This window comes from Belonocnema kinseyi, chromosome 8 (genome assembly GCF_010883055.1).
Source record: "Belonocnema kinseyi isolate 2016_QV_RU_SX_M_011 chromosome 8, B_treatae_v1, whole genome shotgun sequence".
Lineage (NCBI taxonomy): Eukaryota > Metazoa > Arthropoda > Insecta > Hymenoptera > Cynipidae > Belonocnema > Belonocnema kinseyi.
In genome coordinates, this window is record NC_046664.1 from 92,022,035 (window position 1) to 92,046,542 (window position 24,508).

General features: G+C 32.7%; 1 protein-coding gene across 1 annotated transcript in view; it reads left to right on the forward strand.

The window, feature by feature from the left end:
• The window catches only part of LOC117178601 (pituitary homeobox x), a 71,515-nt gene that overhangs the window by 35,680 nt on the left and 11,327 nt on the right, over positions 1-24,508 (forward strand). Inside the window, exon 2 of the mRNA XM_033370026.1 lies at positions 3,720-3,976. Coding sequence (XP_033225917.1) covers positions 3,720-3,976 — 257 coding nt within the window. The remainder of the gene's footprint in view (positions 1-3,719; positions 3,977-24,508) is intronic.

The window sequence follows — 24,508 nt, forward strand, 5'->3', positions numbered from 1 at the left end:
GGAATTTCCCAGACCGAATTTTAAAATTTTTTCACGAATAATAGAATCATCAATTACAAATGCTACCGTAATTTGGAAAATTTGCAACAAGAATAATATAGCGAAATTGAAAACGAGAGATTTCTGTAAAGAAATCAGCAGGAAATATTTGTCGCAATCAAAACTAGGTGATTTCGAAACTCACAGATACGAATCACGAACAAAAGCATTATGTATTAATGAACAATGTCGCCAGAGGACTACTAGATTTTGCATTGATTGCAACATGTATTGCTGCTTACATTGTTTCTCAAAATTACATTCTGAAACAGCAGGATCAAAATGGTTTCAACGGATTGAAATCTGAAATGAAAAAAATTCTCCATAAAAAAAAAAATTTTTAAATGTAAAAAAAATATATAAAATCCCTTAAAATAAAAAGAGACTATCGATATTCGTCGACCTCCATGTTGATGATAGTTGGGCAACGTAAATTTTGTTTGCGGCAGACGGACGATAGATATTCGTGAATCATTTTACTCTTACATGCTTAGAACTACGAAAATTTTTTCTTGAAAAACTTTGCGCTTTTCGGAAAATTCGTCAAGAATAAAAAGTTCTTGTAATCAGCCGAGGAATACGACTGGATTTTTCCGAAGCGTTTTGAGCAAAATTTGGAATTTTCCAAAAATTGTTCATATGCAAAATCCAAAATTTTGCTCAAAACGCTTTGAAAAAATTCAGGCGTATTCCTTGGCTTATTACAAGAACTTTTTATTCTTGTTGATTTTTCCGAAAAGCGCATCGTTTATTGTAAAAAGATTCATGAATGTTTTCACAAAAATTTTGCCATTAAGACGCCATTTTGAAAATACTAAAACGAAAAATCGATCTTTGAACCATGGATTCTCAAAGTTTAGACATTTATTCCACCGGTTAGTGAGATTCCAGGTTAATTACAGAATCGAAAAGCTTTGGAAAATGGTTCACAAAAAAAAATAGGCACGAAAAATCACGTTTTTTTTTGTTTTGGGATAATTTTGGGATAATAAAGAAATTTTTTGAGGAATTTCATTGGCACCGTCGGAAAGAGATCTTAAGCAATAAAAATATATGTGTCTCAATTTTTTCTAGTGTCGAATAGTTTTAGTTATTGGGCCTTGAAAAGCAGCGTACCGGTAGTGGCGTTTTGGCCGTTTAAGGGTTAAATTAATTGTTCTGTCCTAATGCTCGAAACCCTATTTTTAGTTTTTATTTTGAAATTCAAATCTAAAAAAGTTGTGCAGCTTTTTTAAATCAGATTCAACGCTTTTTTCGAACGTCTTGTTCCTTTGACAAGGGTTTTTTCGAAGATTGTTGCTTATTTAAACGCGCTCCTTTCACGATTTAATAGAGGTAAATAAATATTTCGAGCACGGTTTTCTCGGATACGGTTGCTTTTCTCCACGTGCAAGTCTTTTGACGATGCAATAAATTCTAACAATACTTCGAAACATTTCGTACTTTTTTATTTAAAAATAAATTCGTTCAAGCTAGACAGTTTTCTGTGTCTGCTGTAAAATTCAGGGTTTGGCACTAACTCCCTTATGCCTTTATGTCTTAATGGCGATTTCATGCATTTGAGTTGTTTAATATATACGAATATGTATATTAAAATTGCGAGCATTTCTAACAGTGTAGAAATGATATTAAAGAGATTAAAGTACATTAATATCATTACTATTCGGTAAAAATTTGCATTATCCACTACCGCACCAATCTCCCCTAAACCTAAAAAAAATACACTTAAAAATGTACTACTTTATACACTTTACAATCTGTGAAGTAAACTTAGAAGTATCAGTACATGTGTACAATTGGAATCAGAAAAAAACGTTCAGCGATAGCGGTTCCCTTTGATAGAATCGATTCAGTCATTAGTGTCAATAGTGTCAAAGATTGCTAAAAATTCAACAAAAAGTAGCCAACCTTACCACCCACAAATATGAAAGAAGCCAATTCGAATATATATTTATGTAATAATCTGTATATATTTTCTTTTTTATATTTGATTTTCATACTAGAAAATACAGATGTAGGGGAGATATTATTAATATACTGGATACGAGTACATTCTGGATATTCCGAATTTCTCTATACTAGGAATGATATGAATTCACTAATTATTTTTTACAGGAAGTTCAATTAAATTACCTTTCGTGATCACACCTTATTCTTTTTTGGTTGAGCATTCAACTATTTTGGTAGAAAATTAACTTTTTCGCGATGGCCGCACAAAATGAGCGTGTTCTACTGCTTGCGGATTGAGCGCTACATCGTAAGCAGACTTGCATATGTCTGCATATATAATGTTGGACCTCGTAACAGAACAGTAGTGTTAGGGTATGAGATCCAGCATTATAAATCAGGTATGAAATGCACATGCATGGGCAGAAGTGCGTGGTCAAAAAAAGAGCGAGATATACCGATGTTTTTAGCGAGAAACACAATATGGCGAAAACGTCAGCCAAAATGTTCAGCGACGAAATGAGTGATTACGAAATCCAAAAAATTTAAAAGCCCTTAATTTACCAAAAGAGTACAGTATATGCCACGAAGATGGGACAATATTTTCGGAACGAGTGGTAGGCGAGGGCCCACCACTTATTCCGAAAACTTTATCCTCACCATAAAAAAGCGCTGCTGTCCTCCTTGCTATGCAATATACTATTTGTTGAAAATTCATATTTTGGTTTTGAAAATTTAGTTGAAATATTTCAACGTTGGTAATTCAAATATTTTTATCTAAAATTATCATATTTTCTGTTTAAATATTTATTTTCACATTACTCTATGAAAATTAATCTTTTTTGTTGATAAATTGAACTACTGCGTTGAAAGTTGAACCACTTTGTTATAAAATAATTTTTTTGTTGAAAATTCATCATTTTAGTTAAAATTTCATCTCTTTGTTTGAACAAGACTTTTTTTATTGTTGTTGAAATTAATTTTTTTTTAACTTACAAATTTAACTATTTTAGTTGAAGTATCATAATTTTAGTTCCAAATTAATATATTTTGTATGAAATTTTCTCTTTTTTATTTTAAAGTGTAACTATTTTTTTGAAAATGAACTTTATTCTTTGAAAAGTCATATTCTTAAGTTAAAAACGCCACTGTTTTTTGTTGAAGTTTAATCTTTTTTGTTTGAAGATTCGATCATTCGGTTATTAATTTATCTTAATAGGTTGAAAATTCCACAATTTGATTTAAATAGAACTATTTTCTTAAAAATTCAATTACTTTATTGAAAAAATAACTATTTTGTTAAAGAATAACCTTTTTTAACGAAAATTAAACTATTTTTTATTCGTCCTTTTGGATTGAAAATTCATATTTTATGGTAGAAAAGACATCTCTTTTGGTTCAAAATTTTTTAGATTTCACTCTGAAATTTGTTTATTTTATTCCGTTTACAAAAGATTCTATGTTGAAAATGATATAAGATTTAAATGCTGGGCTTTGAATATTAATGGCGAGGGAAAATGAAAAATTGTTTCGAGAAAAAGAAGGGAAAAAACAGGGAATGTCTTTGTAGAGTTTCGACTTTGAATATGTTTTTTTTTTGTTCAATTTTTTTAAAATCCAACACAAAACTCATATAATAAATAATATTTAGTTTTGAAAAAAATTATAGAATGTTTATAACTGACAACTTACAAACCTTTCCTACCCGAGAACTGATATTCCAACGCTTCCAGGTGTCCGCGCACCAGTTGAGGTAAAACAAGAACTGGGGACTGTTGGAGGTGTTGTGTCTACGGCAGGAGTGGTTGGGGTCAACGATACGGACGATAAGGATGGAAAAAAGAATAAGCGACAAAGGCGGCAGAGGACGCATTTTACTTCACAACAACTTCAAGAACTGGAATCAACTTTTGCGAGGAATCGGTATCCGGATATGACGTGCAGGGAAGAAATAGCTATGTGGACCAATCTCAGTGAAGCACGTGTCAGGGTGAGTCAACCAGAAACTTTCTTCCACTTTTTATTACCATTAGAATCGTTTACACTGATTCTTTCACGTCAAGCTACAATTTATCTTCTGGATAAATCCTATTTTATTAAGTCGGCTCCAGCATTATCCTCTGCTGTTAATATACTTCTATATATATTTAATCTAAGGCGCCACAGAGATCAAGTTATTTCGAGTACTTACGTATAGTTCCTCGATTATTATCACTTTTTTCCCCCTTTCTTTGTATACATACCAGAAGTTGTCTTCTTCGCGATTAACGTTTGATTTTCTCAAGAGGCTAAATAAAAACGGCGTTCGCATTCCTTCGCAAAACATTAGTGATCTTAAATTCTAATGCGAGAAGAGCACAGTGGTTACATTGAATTGTATCAATTACAAGAACAACACTTTGAATCTCTGAGTATTTCAATTGCCACAACGTGAACTTAATGGCTTGTTAAAAAGGGGCCAGTGACTTTATTCCGCAAATAAGTGATATAACTTTTTTTGTAGCATTGTCAGCGGGAAAGGTAAAATCCGAGTCTCGTCTATCTTTTCTGTAGTCCTTAACTGAGTATTTAGAGAATTGTTCAATGGGGCTCTGGATTCGCGTTAAGAAAGTCGTGCGCGCGTATTTGTGCGAGTCGAGCAGCCCACAAGGGAGGCTTTGCACCGGTAAGCCCCGTGGATTTATTAGAATCACACGTAGTACCTATAGTACACCGATGTATCCGCCACGGCAGTATACGCAATGCACCAAATACTGCCAGATCTTTCTGCTGGTGGTATCGCTCGTTCGCAAACGGGAACTCTGACGGCAGAACATTCTTCATTCTAAAACCATAGTGGTCCAGGCTGGCTCTTCGTCTAAACTCTAAAGTCTAAAGTCTAACCTCTAACGTAAACTGCGTCCACTTCCAGTCTCAAATTCATATTATCTGGGTTCGTTCGTCCTTCATCATGAAAAGTATAATTTTGTGTGTGTAATTGTATCTATGACATTCTATAGTCACATGTCTAAAAAACTTATCTTACATCTCCTGGGCCTCTGACACTTTACCCCCTTCACCTACATATTCTCGTTACCCATCGAACTACCACCAGGCACCTGTGATCTTTTACTCTTTACCCTTTGACTATGTGACGCCTCATCCTTTACCTTCGACCTCTGATTTTCAACGTCTGAATGAGGGCCCATTAACATCGATTTTTGACCACGATTCCTAACTGTAACCTCCGACCCTTCACCTTTTTACCCCTAATATTTGACCCCTACTTCGGACTACTCACCTTCTAGTTTTGACGCCTCGCCTATGCGCTTTCATTTTTGAGATCTCACCTTTGAGTTTTTAACTTTGACACTTTACTTCTCACTTTTGACCTATGTATTCGTTCAAAAACTAAGTTGCACTGTTTTGAGGGGCAGTTTGACACATTTTGCAATATAAAGAGGAGAGATGTTTAATACAGGATGTGATATCACACATGGAAAATATAAATGTGTGCACAATTTTTTCTATACTTGAAAAGAAGACAATTAATGATTTTATTTTACATCTAAAGTACAGGTAAAGTTCGTATTTTTGACGTCACCATGCATTCGAAATAGCGTAAAGTCGTTTTTGAATAGCTCCTTTGACCCTTTACGCCTGCTAGCAGTAAATATTAAAAGTAATTTTGTTCAAGATTCAAATTAAATATCCAGAATAAGTTAAAAAGTAAATTATAAAACAGTACGATATTGTCTTTCAAAAGTTTTTAGAACAATTTACATTTCTTCTGTGAATTTCTTCTTCATTTTGGCATCGATTTTTAGAACAATTTACATTTCTCTTTGAATTTCTTCATTTCATCATCAATGAAAATAAGGTATTTCAAGACTGAAAATTTTATTTTAACTATTCGAAAAAATCTTGCATGTATAACATTAAGAATGTAGCTCTTATCCATATATTGAAAACGTTTAAAATTGACAAACATGACATTGAGCTTTACTTTCTAAATTTCTTGGAGCATAATTATCAAAATTTGCAAACAATGAATCTGCGAAAACTTACAGAAATTGGAGAGAATGATAACTGATTCTGAGTGAAATTTCACTGATTCCACTGGTCAAAAGTACGTCACTGATTTTTTCGTGTAATCTCACTGATTTTCAGAGAATTTTAACTGATGTCAGTTTAGAAATAGGGCCTTCTAATCGAATTGATAAGCCTACTAACTAAATTAGTAGCTTTCTACTGAATATTGGTAGAAATACTAAAGCTACTAATGCTATTGATAAACGATTCCTCCCTATTTCATCAGGAGAAAACCATTGATTCCGATTTAGATAGTTGAGATCAGATTCTCACCTAAAATTAATGCTATCAATTTTGATTAGAATCCCCACAAGAAAGTTACTGTATCGTTCAGAAATTCTGGCTGAGTCATATGAACCGTGCAGAATCGCACGTGACTAAATATTAGTTTCGAGTTTTGATATTTGGAGACTAATCAGCCAGGGATGTTAATCATGGAATTTTGATAATACTTGTCCCTGATAATACTACAGGTATTAGTGCTGTATAGTGTATACTTTATAGCATACTAGTCCTATCGAACGCCAGATGAAGGGTTGGGTATGAGAATGGGAAATGGGGTTTGGGTATCCCCGGAATATAGGTGGACACTAACCGGTATGAGAGTGAGGATTACGAGCGTCATCCGTATTCGGCGGGTTAGCGCCTGTCACCGGCCAATGCCATCGGTATATATCAATTATTGCAGTTGCAACGCTGCTACGTTGCAGTCTACCGTCGCTGCGTATATTATCTCTGCGTATCCAGGACCGATTTGCATTTGCCGATGCGCTAACTCTACACGTCCGTTACCGGCTTAGTCGCTTAGCACTACTGGCCCCTCGTATATTCTCGTCCATTCTGTATCACGGCTTAAACTTAGAATATTAGCCCATTTTTCACATATGAATCTCGACTCGAACGAATACATTAATTGCTCTATACTGTTTAAAATGTTCATAAAATTTCGTCGTATTTAAGATACTAAAGTAACCGAAATTTACGAAATTGGTTTGCTGAAAACGCAATTTAGCCAGTTCTACTAAAGTAAATTTACTACATTTTTCTTTATTTTTGACATTGTATATGAAAATTACAAATAATTTTTAAAACATACTAAATGGTAACAGAAATATAAGTTATCTTTTCTGATGTTTATGTTACCATTTAGTAATTTTATTAAACGGCTTCTTGAAATTTCGATCAGTCGAACCAGAGATTAAGATGTCTGCTCGGCATAGGGATATTTTAGCATTTCACTAATACAATAGTAAAAAAATTCTAAGTTTTTTTTACGAAAACTAGTTTTTGGTTTTGCGGCTTTGTGGTAGATTTCAATAAATTGGAAACCCTAAGTTATTGTTTTAAAATCTACCTGAAACATTATCAGACTAAACTTAGAATAACCCGTGCAGAATTTTTGGTGGGACGCCAATCGGGCCCCGGTCGGGAAAAATGTGGCCCGAATAGGTTAATCTTTCCAGTGCCAGCCCGAAAAATGAAACGCCCTAACCGACAGGGCCCAGATCTGGGCATCTAAAATGGAGGCCCGATCTGGCCCAGATATGGCACCCTTAATTTTTTATTTCTATAATTAGTAAAATTAAAAAATTTTTTTAATCATATGTTTTTCAGACGTTGTGTTTTATAAAACTTCAATTTTTCAATATTCTATATTATTAAACTGTTTGTATTCCTTGAATTTATCATTAAGAGTTTGCATTTTGAAGAAAACTATTATGTTTTTAAAAACAATGTTCAAATTTAGAGCTATTACACACGCACCCACATTCATAAATGAATTTCAGTTATAAATACTTTTGAATCTTTTTAATATTCTTTTGGAATGTCTTTTGTTTGACTAACGCACATAGGGTACGGGTAATGAGATTTTAAAAGTGCAATTATGTTGCAAAAAATATTAAAAGAATTTAATCTATAATGTTACTAATCCGGAAATTCATATATTTTGTATGAAGTAATTTTATAATTTTTATCATTTTTTTCATACAATTTAAGTCGAACTGCTAATCATTTTGCAGTATTTCTGTGATTTTTCATATTTATCGTATATTTTCTCAAAAACTATCAGTCGTAGGGTATAAAAATTTTCAGCATAAAATGTGTCTTATTGCAAGATCTACGACTTAAATTAAAAATTTTGCTGTGAATTTTTATTATTGACTGAAATAAACGGAAAAACATGAAATTTTTATAGGTTTTTTGGGTTTGACCTTGAAATTAAATTTTCGGATATTTTCACTATCATTATAATGATCAGCCCGTCAAAATATATAGTTATACGAACTTTTGAATTAATCGAAGGTAAGCGCTTTTCAGAAGTTTATCCTCGTCTTCATTGCGGATATAAGAAATCTCACTAACCAATCTATACTTCCGAACACGCAATGTACTTTTTTCTTTTGGAATTTTAAGTTCGATGTAAACAAAACAATATCACGACGACAACAGAATACTTGACATAATCTTGTCTAACCTAACCCGAATAAGTTGGGCAATTTCTGCACAGGAATGATTTGCATTTATTGTTTATTCTGCAATGAGCATAAGAAACAGTAACAGCACGAAACTAAAAAGTTATAAATCGGAACATATGGTACGGAAAAGCAGAAAATTACAAAATATAGCAATCTGTTATAGAATTTCCCCCTAAAATTTTAGTGTTTTTATCTTCTCCCATCAGTGCTGTAGTCGAGTCCGCTTTTTTCTCGCTCGAAAAATACTCTTGGTGGGCATTAGAAGTAATAAGAACTTTTTATTTTAGAGCGGGAAAAGCAACTTCTCAAAAAATTTCCATACCCCCTGAGGGCGGCGAGAGGGACTTAAATATTTTAAATGAGAACCTATATTTTTTATTGCAGATTCAGATTCTCCGTTAAAATTATGTAAGTTTGATTTGAATTTTTATTTTCAATTCGTGCCAGATCTCGATGCATTACCGGAAAAAGACATGACTATTCAAGGAGTGTAATTCCAAACGAAAGATAAAAAAGACAAACGGTCGATTTTTTTGGGTTGGTTACTGCGGATTGGTTTGTTTATGTTCGTTGTGTTTCTTGCGTTCGTTTGGGTTAAATTTTGTACCTTTATTACGTTCGTTTGGGTTGGATTGAGATTCTCAGTTTCTTTTATTTGTGTGGATCGTTTGTGCTACGTACGGTCGTTTTGGTTGGATTGGTTGTGTTGCTTACGTTCATTTATATTAGATGTGTTGCATGAATTTGGGTTGGTCGTATTGGTTGCGTTCGTTTGGGTTAATCTGGGTGTGCTAGTTAAATTTGTTTTGGATTGCTTTGTATGTGTTAACTAACACTGTTAACCAAACCCAAACAAACGTAACCAACAACACTAACCCAAACGAATGCAACCAATATGACCAACCTAAATGCACGCAACCAACACAAAAAAATCATATTTACGTAAACAAAGCGTACCGAAACGATAACAAAGAACAATACTACTGGAGAGGATCGTCAAAAATGTCATCTTTCGCCAATGTATCGCCATCTGGCGCGAATCGAATACAAATTTTAAATACAACTTACCTTTATTTTCTAATGGAGAATCTGAATCTGCAATAAAAAATATAGGTTTTCTTTACAAAATTTAAGTTACCCCTACCCTTTAAGAGGGAGAAGGTGTGGTCAATTTTTGCGGATTCGTTTTTCCCTCGAAAATAAAAAGTTTTTGTTACGGAAATTGTTTTCTTTGGATGTGTATTTCTTGATATCATTATCGAAATCATGATTCGGAATTTCCTGACTACAATGAATCATGTTAGTGATATTTTTTTGCCGTGTTGTAAATTGTTTCTGTTCACCGAATTTATTTCAAATCGTGCAAACACATAGTTCTGTCATATAACTATTTCTCACTCAAATATGTTTTAGAAAATGTATGAGTGTTCGAATTCTAAAAACTGACTTCAGCTATAATACGCTCTCATTATTAGTATCAGAACCGGAAATTAATTGAATTTCTTTCAGTGTTCGTGTCACTCGGAATACACCAATTGTGGCTCTACTTAATTTCAGTAACGTTATCATCGTTTTTTTTTTCAAAATGATACTTTATTTATTTATGCATGTTTGCGGTATAAATCAGTAGGTTTGTAAAAGACTCAACGCATATCAGGTGTACTGTTTTGCTTTATCGAATTTCGTAGTGCGTCTGTGAATGCATACGCATCAAAAGGATTATTTTTTACCTAAATAAGGAATGTTAATTGGACTAAGTGTGTGTGTGTGTGTGTGTGTGTGCATTTCTAATAAAATCTTTCAATTATAATATCATTTAATTATACCATCTTTTAAATACTTCATATATTTTTGTTAAGAGCAGTTAATGCGTAATACACAATTCTATAATTCTCCATGTAGAAATAGCCCGATTTGACCCTATTTCAAATAGGGCAGTGAACAAAATCTCAAGAGAACAACTGTACTAGTAAGTTCTATTCAGGAGCCTTTAAGGCAAGGCTTTAGTTGGATTCTGATTCGGTTAAAAGGACGGAAAAGTTCTAGTCAGTAACTGGGCTGCTCTTAGTTAGCGAAGTCCACAAAAATGAAAATAACACAATCGGCATTTTAAGTGTAACTTATTATTATTATACCACTAAGCCAGTTCCCGCTCGGGTTAGGGGTGCCTTTCTCGATGGAGAAAGGAGATGTGGTTGCTGATCAATCTCTCTAGCAATCACCCCAAGCGAATAGTCTCACAAAGTCGTCATGTGAGGTTCCCCACCCGAGCCTACTATTGTCCAGGGTCTTTTGTTTCAGTCGCCATTCACCCTACTGACACTTTTTTTATGAACTATTTGCCGCCACACTTTTCGGTCCTGGCATGCTTCTCTAGTTTTCTTCACGCATCTATGCATTTTTTCATTCAAGCTCTTGTGTTCTTGTGGCTTCTTATATCTCTCTCTTTTAATTAAGGCCTCATTCGCACATTCTAACCATTGTTTCCGCGGCCAGCTCTGGGTAGGCTGCAATTTACTTTATACTTTGATACACTTGTTTCGTTATTCGTTGATCCTTCATTCTCTCAACATGCCCGAACCATCTTAACCGATTTATTTCCCATGAGTCAACTAATATCTCTTCTGCACCACATTCTTTTAAAATTATCTCGTTATTTACTTTGTCCATCTTTGATTTCTCGCATATTATGAGCAGGAATTTTACGTAAATTGCATTAATTTTACTCTTATCCATTTCTTGGCCATTTTAACTTTATATTTGATATATTTTTAATTTTGATAATTGGTTCAGTTTTGCCGATAACTTTCTTACCTTCATTCATGCGCCTATCTAATTCCTACTCTATGTATTCCTCACTAGTAGATAGGCTACCAAGATTTACGTACTTGTCAACTTTTTCTATTTTCTCATCAATGAAGACAATTTTGCATATTATTTTCCCACTCTTTCCTCAGAACACTGTAATTTTTGTTTTATTTACGTTAACTTTTAGACACATGCTCTTCATACTTGCATTCAGTTTGTTTAACATTCTCTGCAATTCTTCGATTGATTCTGCCATAACAACCTTATAATCTGTGAACACTAACCTAAATGTAAGGAACACAACCGGAATTTCTAACTGTAACTGATAGCTGTTTTAAATTCTATTTCATATACAAATTAAATAGGGGATGTGAATATGAAATAACTTGACAGGCCCTCTCTATCTTTCCCGATATTCGTCCGATCAGAAATAAGGGATAATAGTAGGGCCCTTCCAAATACCGATCGCAATTTCTACTTCTCTGTGCGGGGTTTTATGAAAAGTGAAGTACATGGTTTATGAAGGGACAATATCTTGTGTACGAGCTGATGTAAACTAGAGAATAGCATCAGAGTCAAGCGCTTTGCGCCGTCGCGTTGTGTGTGGTGCAACCAAACTAATCCGTCGATGGATTTATGGCCTTAATCACCGACGGATTATCTCGGACAGCCCACGCCGCTGCCACGAACCGAAACATACGCCTGCCTCTTTTCAGATAACTGTACTGCAACACCAGGCTTTCTCCCCTATGACATTGCGATTCGTCGACTTTGGTCCATTCGCGTTAGCCAGATTCCACGAAGCCACCCCCGGTCTATCACAACTCTACTGAAAATCATATAACTTCCATTTTCCTTCTGGTCCACCAATTTCGATAAATATCCTATTGTCCTATCTATCAAAGTATTGTATATATTTTCATTAGTGTCAAGACTCAATGATAGTAATTAGAGCGATTAAATGGAAATTAAAAATTAATTTAGTCAAAATAATAAGAATTTTTTAGAAGCCTTCGAAGTATAGCTCAGCTTTTAATATGTAGAGCTTCAAAGTATATAACTTTTTATTGAAAAGTTATATAGAATTGAATTATTTAAAACTTCTTGGAGTTAAAACGCACTCTAATCCTTATACTTAATTTTGTGAATAAATAGCCTACATTTTTCGGAAACCTTAAACATTTTATTAAAGTTCACACGGTAGTGCCCGCATTCAGAACTTCGAAAACTCTGAAGTATAAAAACAACTCCAAAAATAAAATCTATAAACAGGGTCCTAATCCCTTAGTCCCACACATGCTCATATGAATAATAATAATATAACAAGATACTTGCCCTGATCAAATCAGAGATACTCATTGCTGGACGAAACTTAAAAAAAATAACTTTAAAAACTCCTTTTCAAAATTTCTGAGCTTTTCGAAGCGTTTGCCACTATAACGAAAACTAAACTGTTGCAGTTTTCGCATGAAAATGGAAAACCGAGAGGAAATTATGCTTATGATGTCTACTGTCCCCACCTCCCTTCTAACATTAATGGTTCCCGTTGGAGCGATCGGCATGATCACTCCTAGGGGTTAACTCCTTATCACTATAATTTGGGGTTAAAATGTGACATCAATGGAAGGAGCTACGCTTCCGCTCCACTGGACGTACATATTCGCTCCAGCGGAATTAATATATCACTCGCTGCAGTGTTGGTGTTAAATAATCACTCCAAGAAAATTAGAGAGTGCGAACTCAAGCAGAATCCCAGGTGGAAATGTCGGTAGTGCGCCGGAGTTCAACACCGGCGCAGTACTGGCCCAGTACTGCCCACCAGTATAGACAGCCGGTGGTTCGCCCAGTACTGGCAGAACGTCGGCTGCACGACCGGGGCGACATTATGCCAGTAGTACAAAAATAGACTTTAAAAAAAAATACGTCTATAAATTTTGTCAGGGTGTTTTGAAATGTCCATAAATTGACTATACAATTAAGGTGAAAACATTTTTTTCTATTACTTTTTTTAAGGAAAATATTCTAAGATCCACCTTCATGAAAAATTTTAAATGTTTAGAAAAAATTACATTGGATGTATGTCTAAATTTAAACCCAAAAAGCAAAACGTTACACGAAGGTTTAAAGAAAATTTTTATTAAAAAATTGTTGCGCAACGTGGTAAAATTTCTTAGGTCCGACGATACAAATTTTAAATGCTCATTAAATGTTATTATCAGAACTTTTAATATGGTCTAAAACGCAAAAAAAATCAAATATTACACGAAGAAAAATTTTAGTCGATTTAAATTATTTATTTAATAATTATTTTATTGATATTCCTTTTAACAGTTAGTGTATTTTACATTAACATAACGTCATATAATAATAAATAATTAGAAAAATTGAGTTTAAAAATGTAATATATGTTTTCATTCTAAGTAGTGCCATTAAAATGTATTGTCAAAATACTCGCAGATAATTATTATTCATTTTTTAAATATCTTTTTTTTTTAAATCTTTAGATTATAGAAATAGTGGGTGTTGAAATTAAACAAATAGTTTGAAATTTTTTTTAATTATGAATAATATTTGGACGATATGCAGTCGTATGATGATGAATGGATGGTTTCAAAAACAATTAAGTAATTTTGTATCATTTTTAAAAATAACTTCGGCATTTTCGTACGCCAGCGGTTTGCCAGTACTGTCCCAATACTGGCAGTCAGTACTGCGCCAGTGCTGGCACGCCAGTACCGCCAAGAATTACAAGTCAGTACTTGCACAGTACTGGCCCAGTACAGCCAGCCAGTACTGGAACACCGACAGGCTGTACTGGGCCAGTATTGGGCTGGTGGTGTATTTCTACCTGGAAGTTTAAAAAATTGTGAAAATTTTGAAATACAATGAAACTCTTCTATAGCGCCAATTTTGGGGCTGACGTTGGAGGGAACCAACTCAGTGGTCGGCAAACTTTTTGCTTAATTTTCAGGTATAGTCAGGCTCCACCCGACTTAATTTTTTCTACTACTTTTCTGTCTATTCATGTACTTTAGTGTGAGTCAGCTTACTCCAGCAAGGGTCTTTTGTCCACAGGCATGTCAAAGTAAGGAAATTTTAAAACTTTTGATTTTTCAATTAGCACTTTGAAAAAAGCATTATCAGCATCAACGAATTTTTCCGATTCCAATGATATATTACTTGCCTAGAAAAGTTAAAAATTTGAAGGAGTTTATAATCAAGAAACATCAGATTGACAATCAATTTAATACTAAATACTTCTCAAATTTTCAACCTTTATAGACAAATTACATGTCTTTGGAATCGGAACAATACGTAGATTCCAAATCTACTACTTTTAAGTCACTGATCGCAAAATTACGAATTTTTTAATCTCACATTTTTTCCCATTTTCTAACAAAGGACCCCTGAGGAAATGGGTGGTCTGGCCAAGCTCGCAGGTACTGCCCTGAAAGTAGGTCGTAGGGCAGCCAGAGCAGAGTACCCTGCCCTGGGCAAGAGGGTGTCGACCACTGAACTAACTCACAGTAGTCCGCTTCGCTTTTGTTTGTTCACGCCTGAGTAACAACCGCAGACCCCGCGCACCCCGTGCAGCTCGTCTTACATCTACCTGTGGTGCGTCGTCAATTCTCGGAAGAGCTGTAGAAGGGAGGGCTATTAAAGGGTTTCACTGTAATTATTTAAAAATTAAAGTGTTTAGAATGAAATAATTGTAATCCTCTAATGATTTGAAATATAACACTTTCGAATAAAAGTTGCTTCAAATTTAAAAAAAATTTCAAGTTGACAATGTTCCAATTTGAACAATTTCATAATTAGAGGCAAACAAATTTGAACAAATTTCCAAATCCGATGTGTTAAAAAAATTTTTCATTTTAAATATATACTCTATAAATCAGAAATTTGAAAAAATTTAAGTTTCGAAATTCTATAATTTTTTAACGCTTTTATAACTTATAAATGCGTATAACTCCATTTTTTAAGTTTTTCATTACAAACATTTTGACTCTGAACTTTCAGTAAGAAAATGTTCAGATTTGTACAAAATGTGTAGGCACACCAAAAATATTTGATCTTTGCTCACTGAATTTCGGTTAATGTAACCGCCCTTTTCAGTTCTCCTGAGCTCACAGAAAATATTTGTTCTGCGCTCATGGAATTTCAGTGAGCATAGACACGGCCTTGTTTTAACAGTGGAGTTCTCTCTCTGCCTTTGCGTCTTCAAAGTATGGCCATGACAGATCCAAATTGATTTATAAAATATCATTTTCAGTGTGGCCCCATTTTTAGAAAGTCGCTAGTCACAATGTTCATCGGAATATTTGATCAACCACACAGATTTATCCCAAGTTGTTTTAAACTATATAATTCACTCATAAACTAAGAAGTCTAATGGATTTTTTTACATCAAATGAACGTTCGTCTTTTCTTTCTTTATTTCTGTCTGATATGGAGAATTCATTTGAATTGTTAGTTAATGAATTGATCACGTGACAGTCTGATACATGCTGTGTAGAAAATTTAATCAAAGTGTTACAAATTTAAATTCTTAAAATTTTTCAATATGAAACGGTATAATTTTGCAATGTAAAACACAATTTACAATTCGAGTTTTAGCTCTAAACGTTTCCAATTTCAACTATACATGTTTTTAAATGTATGTTAAAATTATAAGATCCTTAAATTTAACATTGCCGAGTTTCATATACTCTCAATTGAAATTTTTCAATTTAGAAAAATTGTTTACTCTTTAATTTCAAAAAATATTTGGGCCAAATCCACCAAATTATTCATTCTACCAAAAAATTTAGATTGAGCAATAAAATATTTGATATTGAATGAAGTCAGTGACTATTATGACGGAATTTTCCATAAGGTTAACTAGTATAGTAAGTAAGGTTTCTGAGGATATAGAAGAGGCCTCGAATTTTATTCCTTAATCATTCTGGGGGGAAAAATATGATAGGCACGGACAGGGGCGTACTCAAAAGAGTTTGGGGGAGGGGGCAATATAGGGTTTGTAGTGGGATATCTTGAGTTTATGTTTCCCCTCTACTTAAATTACCATTCGAATCTGAAACTTTGTGAGGGACCTAGCAGTCTTACACCCCCCCCCCCCCATCGTAATTCAACTTTGTAGTACAGGAACTTCAGTAAGATTAGCTCCAGGCGAAAAATTACGTAAAACTAAATAGTGCGTTAAATTAACTAAATATTTGTGTGCATGTAAATAGTCCTTATCAGATACTAAAATCTTAGCCGAATGTTGCCAAGAACATTTATGCTACGCATGGATGGCTTACTTGCGAGGTAGCTCATAAACCTTTTTTTAGATGATGTACACATTATACAATTTGTTTACAAGATTCAGGTGGAAATCTAGTAGCTGATAAGGACAATTTATATGGAAAGTAGTTTGTATTTAATTAAATCAAAATAAACCCTCGAAGGGAACGAGGGTAAAAAACGCATTTCTTGAAAATGCACAGTTGGCGGGCCTGCCTATCTGGTGAAATCTATTATAATTATTAGTATGAACATTGACGAATTTTCCTATTACAATTGAAAAAGTACTTAAACACCATTGCACTGGTTTCTTCTCATTAAAATAAAAATTAATACTAATTATCAGTGGCGTAGTCAGGATTTCATGAAGGATGGGGTTTGAAACGCTGAACAGAATGTACGTTATACTTACAGAGAAAAATTATAATAATTTCTTGGATCATTTAAGACATAAAATTTATAGATGTCATATTTATCATCTTTCCAGGAAAATTTGTTGTAAAATCATGAAAATTCTACATTATTACGCACGGCCATTAAACTTTTCTAACATATTTTCAATTATCCATTAATTAAGACCATATTAGAGCCATTCTGTTCTAAATGAGGGGCCATCCATATTTCACGCAGACGTTTATTGTCAGGGGAGGGGGGTCAAAAGTCCACGAATGTTCACGAGGGTCGGGAGGCGGGTTCTAGCCTGAATCCACTTGGACCCATATTCTCCTGCACCTGTAGATTTCTTTTACGAAAAAACAAAAGAGAATAGAAAATTTTGACTGTTTTTGTTTGGATTTCATTCCTTGTATCATTAAGTTTTTGTTTTCAAGAATTTCCAGCCAATCCACAGCTACTTTTGGCTTCTAACCTTGCTTTTGAATACCAAGAATATGAATATTTTCATAAAATATCTAATAAATCAACGAGGACAGAGGAGTCAGGAGGGAGGGGTTGTAAAAAGTCCACGTTTAAAGAAAAATCTAGAGTTTGAAACAAATTATTGTACTTTATTGTATTATATTACATATATTTTGTGTATATATATATATATATATATGTGTGTGTGTGTGTGTGTGTGTGTGTCATAATTGTTATATTATTTTTATTACAAGATTCACTGTTAAAATATTTACTTAATATTACATTCGCAGTATAATAATATATAATATAGTACCGTGATTGGGCAGTTATGTAAATACGTCTATTCCATAGTTTACTGATCTTGCAACATTCTATTGTGAAATGTTTATGACTCCTTATGCTAATAAGAATGTATTATTTTACAGCGTTTCTGTTACCCTCATCGCTTTCGAGGGTTTGCTTTGAGGGATTTCGCACTTTTTTTATTTGTGGATTATGTAAATTATTTTTGTTGAATTATATAATATTGTCTAACATAAATGTATATCATTGTAATGAGTTTTTGTGTATAGTTTACATTCTAAAGTCATAGTGAATTTTTTACTGTATGCCTTAGAGAGTCGATTGCAATGTTATTTTTTTTCCATCCTTGGTCCTAACAGAAATTTTTGTTTACCTTCTTGTGCATTGTTCTTAATATAGTAATGGAATTCTAGTCTGCCTTTATTTTTACTTCGTATTTTCTGCTCGAAGATAGAACAACCTAATACCAAATTAAATTACTATTTGGTCGAAAGTTGAAGCACTTTGTTAAAATTTAATTTATTTGATTGAAAATTCGTTTCGTTGGCGGTTGAGAAGTAATCTATTTAAATAAAAATGTTACTGTTTCATTTTCGTGCTTTTGTATAGAAAATGCATTCCTTTTATTGAAAATGTAACTATGTTATTGAAAATTAATTCATTTGATGAAAATTCGTCTTCTTTTGTTCAGAAAAAATAATTTGGATTGAAAATGAACTTTTTTGTTGAAAATACAAGCATTAAGAAACATAAGAAACATAGGAAAGGGGGGTTCGTGATTAAGAATTTAAGAAACCAAACTTTACGTAATTTATGTACGGCCCGTAAGCGAACAAAATATGATCAGTACATTTTTTTAATTGAAATAATTAAGGTTAATATATATTTTGTCTATAATCTATTCAATTATAAAATTTGTCGTCTCAGTTTTTTACTTCTATCCATAAATTAAAATTAATTTTAAAAAAAAATCTGCTGAGCGGGCACATTCTCATCGTGCGTATGCCAAAAAATTTTAATATCCTAATACAGTAATTATAATGATGTTTTAATCATTAACAGTGTTTGGCGAATGTTAATGATATCACAACATTCTCTTGTGAAATTTTTAATTCATTGTCTAACTGCAGGCGAATCTTGTGCTTTATTTTTAAAAAATTTTTATTTAATGTGTTAGCAGGTAACTTTTAAAGTTAGGAATACCGTATTTGGCGATGCCTACACGCTAAATCACAATTATCCGACGACGGATAATTCTTATCCACCTTGTGATAACAATGATTTACCGTCGGATAATTTTAGTTTTCAATTGTTTGCAGCGTTGTATTGTTTTCGAATAATATATACGAATAATAGAATAACAATATTTTATTTAAAGTTTTAATAGGCAAACTTATATGAGAGTAACTTAAAAATAAAGATAGTTTATCTCATTAACAAATTAAATAATATATAATAAATAATTCTTAAAAACAGCTCAAATGTAGCTGAAATGCAACTATCGTTAAAAATCAATGTTAGATATTGAGTTGCAACACAATTAAATTAAAAAAAAATATGTATATATATATATATATATATATATTTTTTTAACATTTAATTGTGTTGCAACTCAATATCTAACTTTGATTTTTAACGATTGTCGTATTTCAGCTACATATTAGCTGTTTTTAAAAATTATATATTATATCTTATTTAATTTGTTAGTGAGATAAACTATCTTTATTTTTAAGTTACTCTAATATAAGTTGGCTTATTAAAACTTTAAATGACATATTGTTGTTCTATTATTCGTTAAAATTAATTATTAGTCAACACAGGTTATGTTTGAATTAAAATCGTTTAATTTTTCTCTTCGTAAAAAATTCTTCTTTCATTCAAATAGGTTATTTCTAGTAATCTATTATTTTCATTCTACATTTACAATAAAAATGACATATTATATTATATTACTATAGTAGGGGAGACCTTTAAACTGAAAATATAAAGTGAATAATCACATTACTTAAAAATAGAAGCGCATTTCAAAACTTATTCTCAATTCCTTTTAATTAAAAGATTTTACATTCTTACTAAATTAAAGTCTAGGTCGATAATATTGTAGTTCTATTATTATTTTATTATTATTATTATATATATATATATATTTATTTATTAAAATTTTATAAATAAATTTAATTGAATATCAGTTAGCGTATAGTTTTTATTGAAATTTAATGTGAAATAATAGCCGTTCCTTCTACTATGAATGTGATGACCATATCTTGAAGCAAAATTTTCGCTCTTCTTCCTAAAAAAACTGAGCGAGTATGGCCATGGCCAACTTTGTTGTATTAACCTAATTTCTTCGTAGATTGAATTGTTTGATAGGGATCGTTAAAGTATTACATCAGCATTTTTCAGGTCGTTTTAAACCTCCCACCAATGTTACAACAGATTTTTCCTACTCCCTCTTTTCGTGGTCAAAGCAGGTTTTCGACGAATCTTCACTTCTTATATGGTGGTGTGATTGTTATCACTGAAATGGCGGCTATACTTCAAACTAATTTTTCTAGGTCATGTGGAAACTTTCCTAAGATTTTACCTTCCTCCCTCTTCCACTGTAAGAAACTATAAACAGTTACGAGGACTCCCGCCGCCTCCACAAAGTGCTTTTATAATTGGGCTATCTAAGATGACATTGTATGTCCTGTGTTGAGGCCAACAAATATTTCAAAAAATTTTCAAAATTACCAAAATTTTAATTGAGTGTGTTTGAAACTAAACAATTTTAAATAAGAAGCACTCTTTTAATTCGAAATTAAGCAAATTTGAATGACTAAGCTTTAGAATAGTAAATCTACATTTTAAAATGCCAAAAACTATAGAACATTTGAAATTGGTTTTTTATTGTAAACTCGTACTGTTAATAATGTCATTTTAAAAAAATTGAAATCCCAGTTTCATTCTTTTATTTCTTTTCTTGGTGTCCTTTATCAGAGTTAGTTGGAGGATTGTTACCGTACGTTAGAAATAACAGAAAAGTACTGCACTTTTGCAATGAACGTATGTTTGAGTTTGTTTCAAGTGAGGCATTAATAAGCAAGCTATGAATCTCATCAACTGTAAAATAAGCTTAGGTAATCTTTACATTCATTTGTAAAGGACAGTGTATTTACGAATCGCAATGTATAAGCTAGTAAATTTACGAACGGCATACAGAAATTTACGGTCCAGTCATAATTTCACCTCACGGAACGGCGTGAAAGAACAGTCCGCGATGTAAAATAAATACGTTCAACCATGAAAATTATTTTATTCACGTGTCAAGTGGAAAATTTATATGAGTAAATTAATATAAATGAGATTATGAATTTAAAATCACTCAGTGAATTTTCAGATTTCGGCGTAATTTTACAGATGGGGTAGTATTGTTACGTCTTGGTACCCTGAGAAATTACTAGCTGTACATACATAGACTATTTCTACGGAGAAAAATGTGTAGTTTAAACAGAAAAATACTGAAAAGTTAAATCAATACAATAAAAATATATTCGAATAAGGTAATTTTTAATTTTGAAACAGTCAAGTTTAACCTCGATTCCAGGATGTATATGTATTTTGAAATTAACTACGTGACTTTTTCAGTTCCAAATGTGATTAAAAATCCAAACTTAAAGTAAAGTTGGATTGCTTTTTATGGCAGCTCCCTTTAAATCAGAAATTTGTTTTAATAGAAAACCAAGTTTTTTCAGTGAATTCTAAATTTTAAAGCTCTTTCAAAATTAATCCGACCTGATTAGTGCTATATATTCAGAGTTACAGCATCTTTAATCCAGCTATATAATATCTTTTTTTTAACTATTTATTTATATGATGCATTAATAATTATTATATTTACAATGACTTCTTCTGCAAATGCCTGCTTAAAACATTTTACCAATATAACAAAGGGTAAAAAGTGATTCAGGTAAAAATGCCATGTTTGATCTCTCGAATGGTAAATAAATTAAGTTCAATAAAGGTAAAATGAAAGATTACTAATTTCTTATTTTATCCTTACCGATCTTTAGTTTTTTGCATGCCTAGTTTACTCAGAATTTTTACCTCAATCAATGTTTACACTTTGGTTTTTTGTGCATATTTACTATATATTTATTATCATATAATGATGTTATAATTACTATTTTTTTTATCTCACACGGATACAAACGCACATATGCTTACTTCATCTGCAGGTGTGCAACAACAAGAAAAAAACAAAAGGTAAAAACCGTTTTAAGTAAAGATGCTGAGGGTAATCTCGTAATGAAGAAAAGAAGATCGGTTTAAATAAAATGGAAATTTTGAGATCTTTTATTTTATCTTTGACGATCTTTAGTTTTTTGCATGTCCAGATCATCCCCAGCGTTTTTACCTGAAACGCATTTTACCTCGGGTTTTTTTCTGTGTGGGCAGACCCTACAAAATATCGACCCAGAAGCAATGTGTCTACCTTCTGCTGCATGCGACTTTTGAAAAAAGGAGCTGGAAAGCTGGATAACTCGGAAAGCAAATTGTTGAATCGTGTATATACTATTTATATATAAATTACGAAGAACTGGATCCAGAGCGGGCGGAGGCAGCATTAAAAATCACGTGTTTCGCTTGAGCTCATAATCTCCTATAATCTTTTGCAAAGTTGTTAATACTCGCGGCTTACGGGTGTTAATTTAATATCCATACAGGTGCGCCAACATTGAATATCCGAATCCCACTGGTACCAGTACTGCTCTATACGGACCGCCGCGCCGGCACCGCTCCACGCCGATAAAAAAATCTATAAAACTACTCTCGCTCGACCATCCCTTCCTGCACCCCCTGCCGCATCTACCCCTCGACTTTTCGTATGTGAGCCGTTTTGTATCGTTTCGCAATTTCGCGTTGTATTCCACACTGAGCTCTAATACTCATTGCGTCCCTCGTTTACACCTTATAGAAAACCATTAGTGTGAATTTCGTTGCATCTCATTTTAAGCAATGTAAATTTTTATTCTGTCTTCATTTTTTTTCGTGTCTCATTTTCGCTGCAACTCAAAACTACACGGAATTTGGCGCGCTTTGGAGGAGCGATGTTTTTCTGTGCCTATTTGAATATCCAGGCTTCAGATCCTATCAAATTGTCTTCATAGTTCCATAATTTTCCCAGAATTTCAAAGTGACCAAATTAAGAAAAAAATTGTAATCTAAATTTATTTAATCATAGACGTTTTAAATTGTTTTCATTTTAAGCTATTCGTTTTATGATCGTTTTGAATTTTCAGTTTTACAATATTCTTCTGTCTTACAGGTAAACTATTTTCAAAAAACATACGAAATATTTGAAAACTTCTAGCTTTCAAAATTAAATAACAATATATTATTGGAAGCTTTCCGAATTCAATCAATTTCAATTAAACATCTATTAACATCGTGAACACTTTAAAAACGCAGCAATCCAGAATTAAACAGAATTAAAACATTTAAATTTAAATGTTTCTAATCATTCTTATCTGAAACATTCATAATAATTTGCTTTATAATGGTTTAAGTGGTAAAACTGAACAATTTCATAATAATAACAAAAATCTAAATAAAGTAAGGTAAACCTGCCCGGAAAAACCCGAGTGTAAATTGTGTTACAGGTGATTTTATGCTTTCACGTGGACGTACGGGTCAAATTTAAATATGATCCTCAGTTGTAAGTTTCTTAATAATATATAAAGCTGTGGTCTTTAAAATTATAAGCCTAATCTATCCCAGTAACCATAACTGAAGAGTAATGCAGCAAAATCACTAAACCTACATCTGGCCGATTTTCAGGTGAGATCAAAAACATTCTATAAAATCTGATTTTTAGTTTCATTAAAAACTAAGAATTCGATTTCTAGATTTTTTTTACTGAATGGAGGACCAAAATGTTTGATTAAAAAAATCAACTACTTTTGAGAAAGTGAAGAGGGAATTTTTTTAGAAAATTTTCTCTTTTTTCTATATTTTTAAAGAACGTAGGGCGTGCACCTGACTTTCTTTATAATTCTAATAGGGCCTGAACTTCAGGTTCTATCTTAAGCGATAACAGGTTTTTTTGTGTGTGCGTGGTCCCAGGTAGTATTAGTAGTAAGCGAATGCGCGCGCCAAATTTCTTTTGCAATTAAATTATCTCAAATCATAAGCCTAAATGGCCAAACATACTTTTTCCCTCAATTTTCTCAAAAACTGCTGGAGATAGTAATGTTTCGCTTTCGGAAGCGGATTTAGCTACCCAAAATGTATGGTAAACACGTAAGTTTAGACCCGGTACAATAAGTACACTTTTTTGGCATAATCGAAAGGATATATAAAAATGTATTTGGTGAGGATGTTTATTTGAATTATTATTTAACATTTTCAACATAGCAATCTCATTTTCGAGAAAATGTAGGTTGATTCATTTTGCTGTGCTATTCCTTCAACTCTCATCTTCCATCAAAACGGCTATGGCAACTTTTGAGAGCGGTTAAAGAACCCTCGAAGATTCCCTCGTGTTGAGTTTACTCTTTGTTTTTTCTATATTTATATTACAGTTAGATACTTTTTAAGCATTAGAATATGCACACAGTAAATCCCAGTGATATTATTCATCCGAAGTTTGGATAAAAACGTTACAAAAAAAAAATTGACAACTACAAATATCCGTCTGCGGATAATTTTTATCCTTCTCGTGATAAACATTCTCT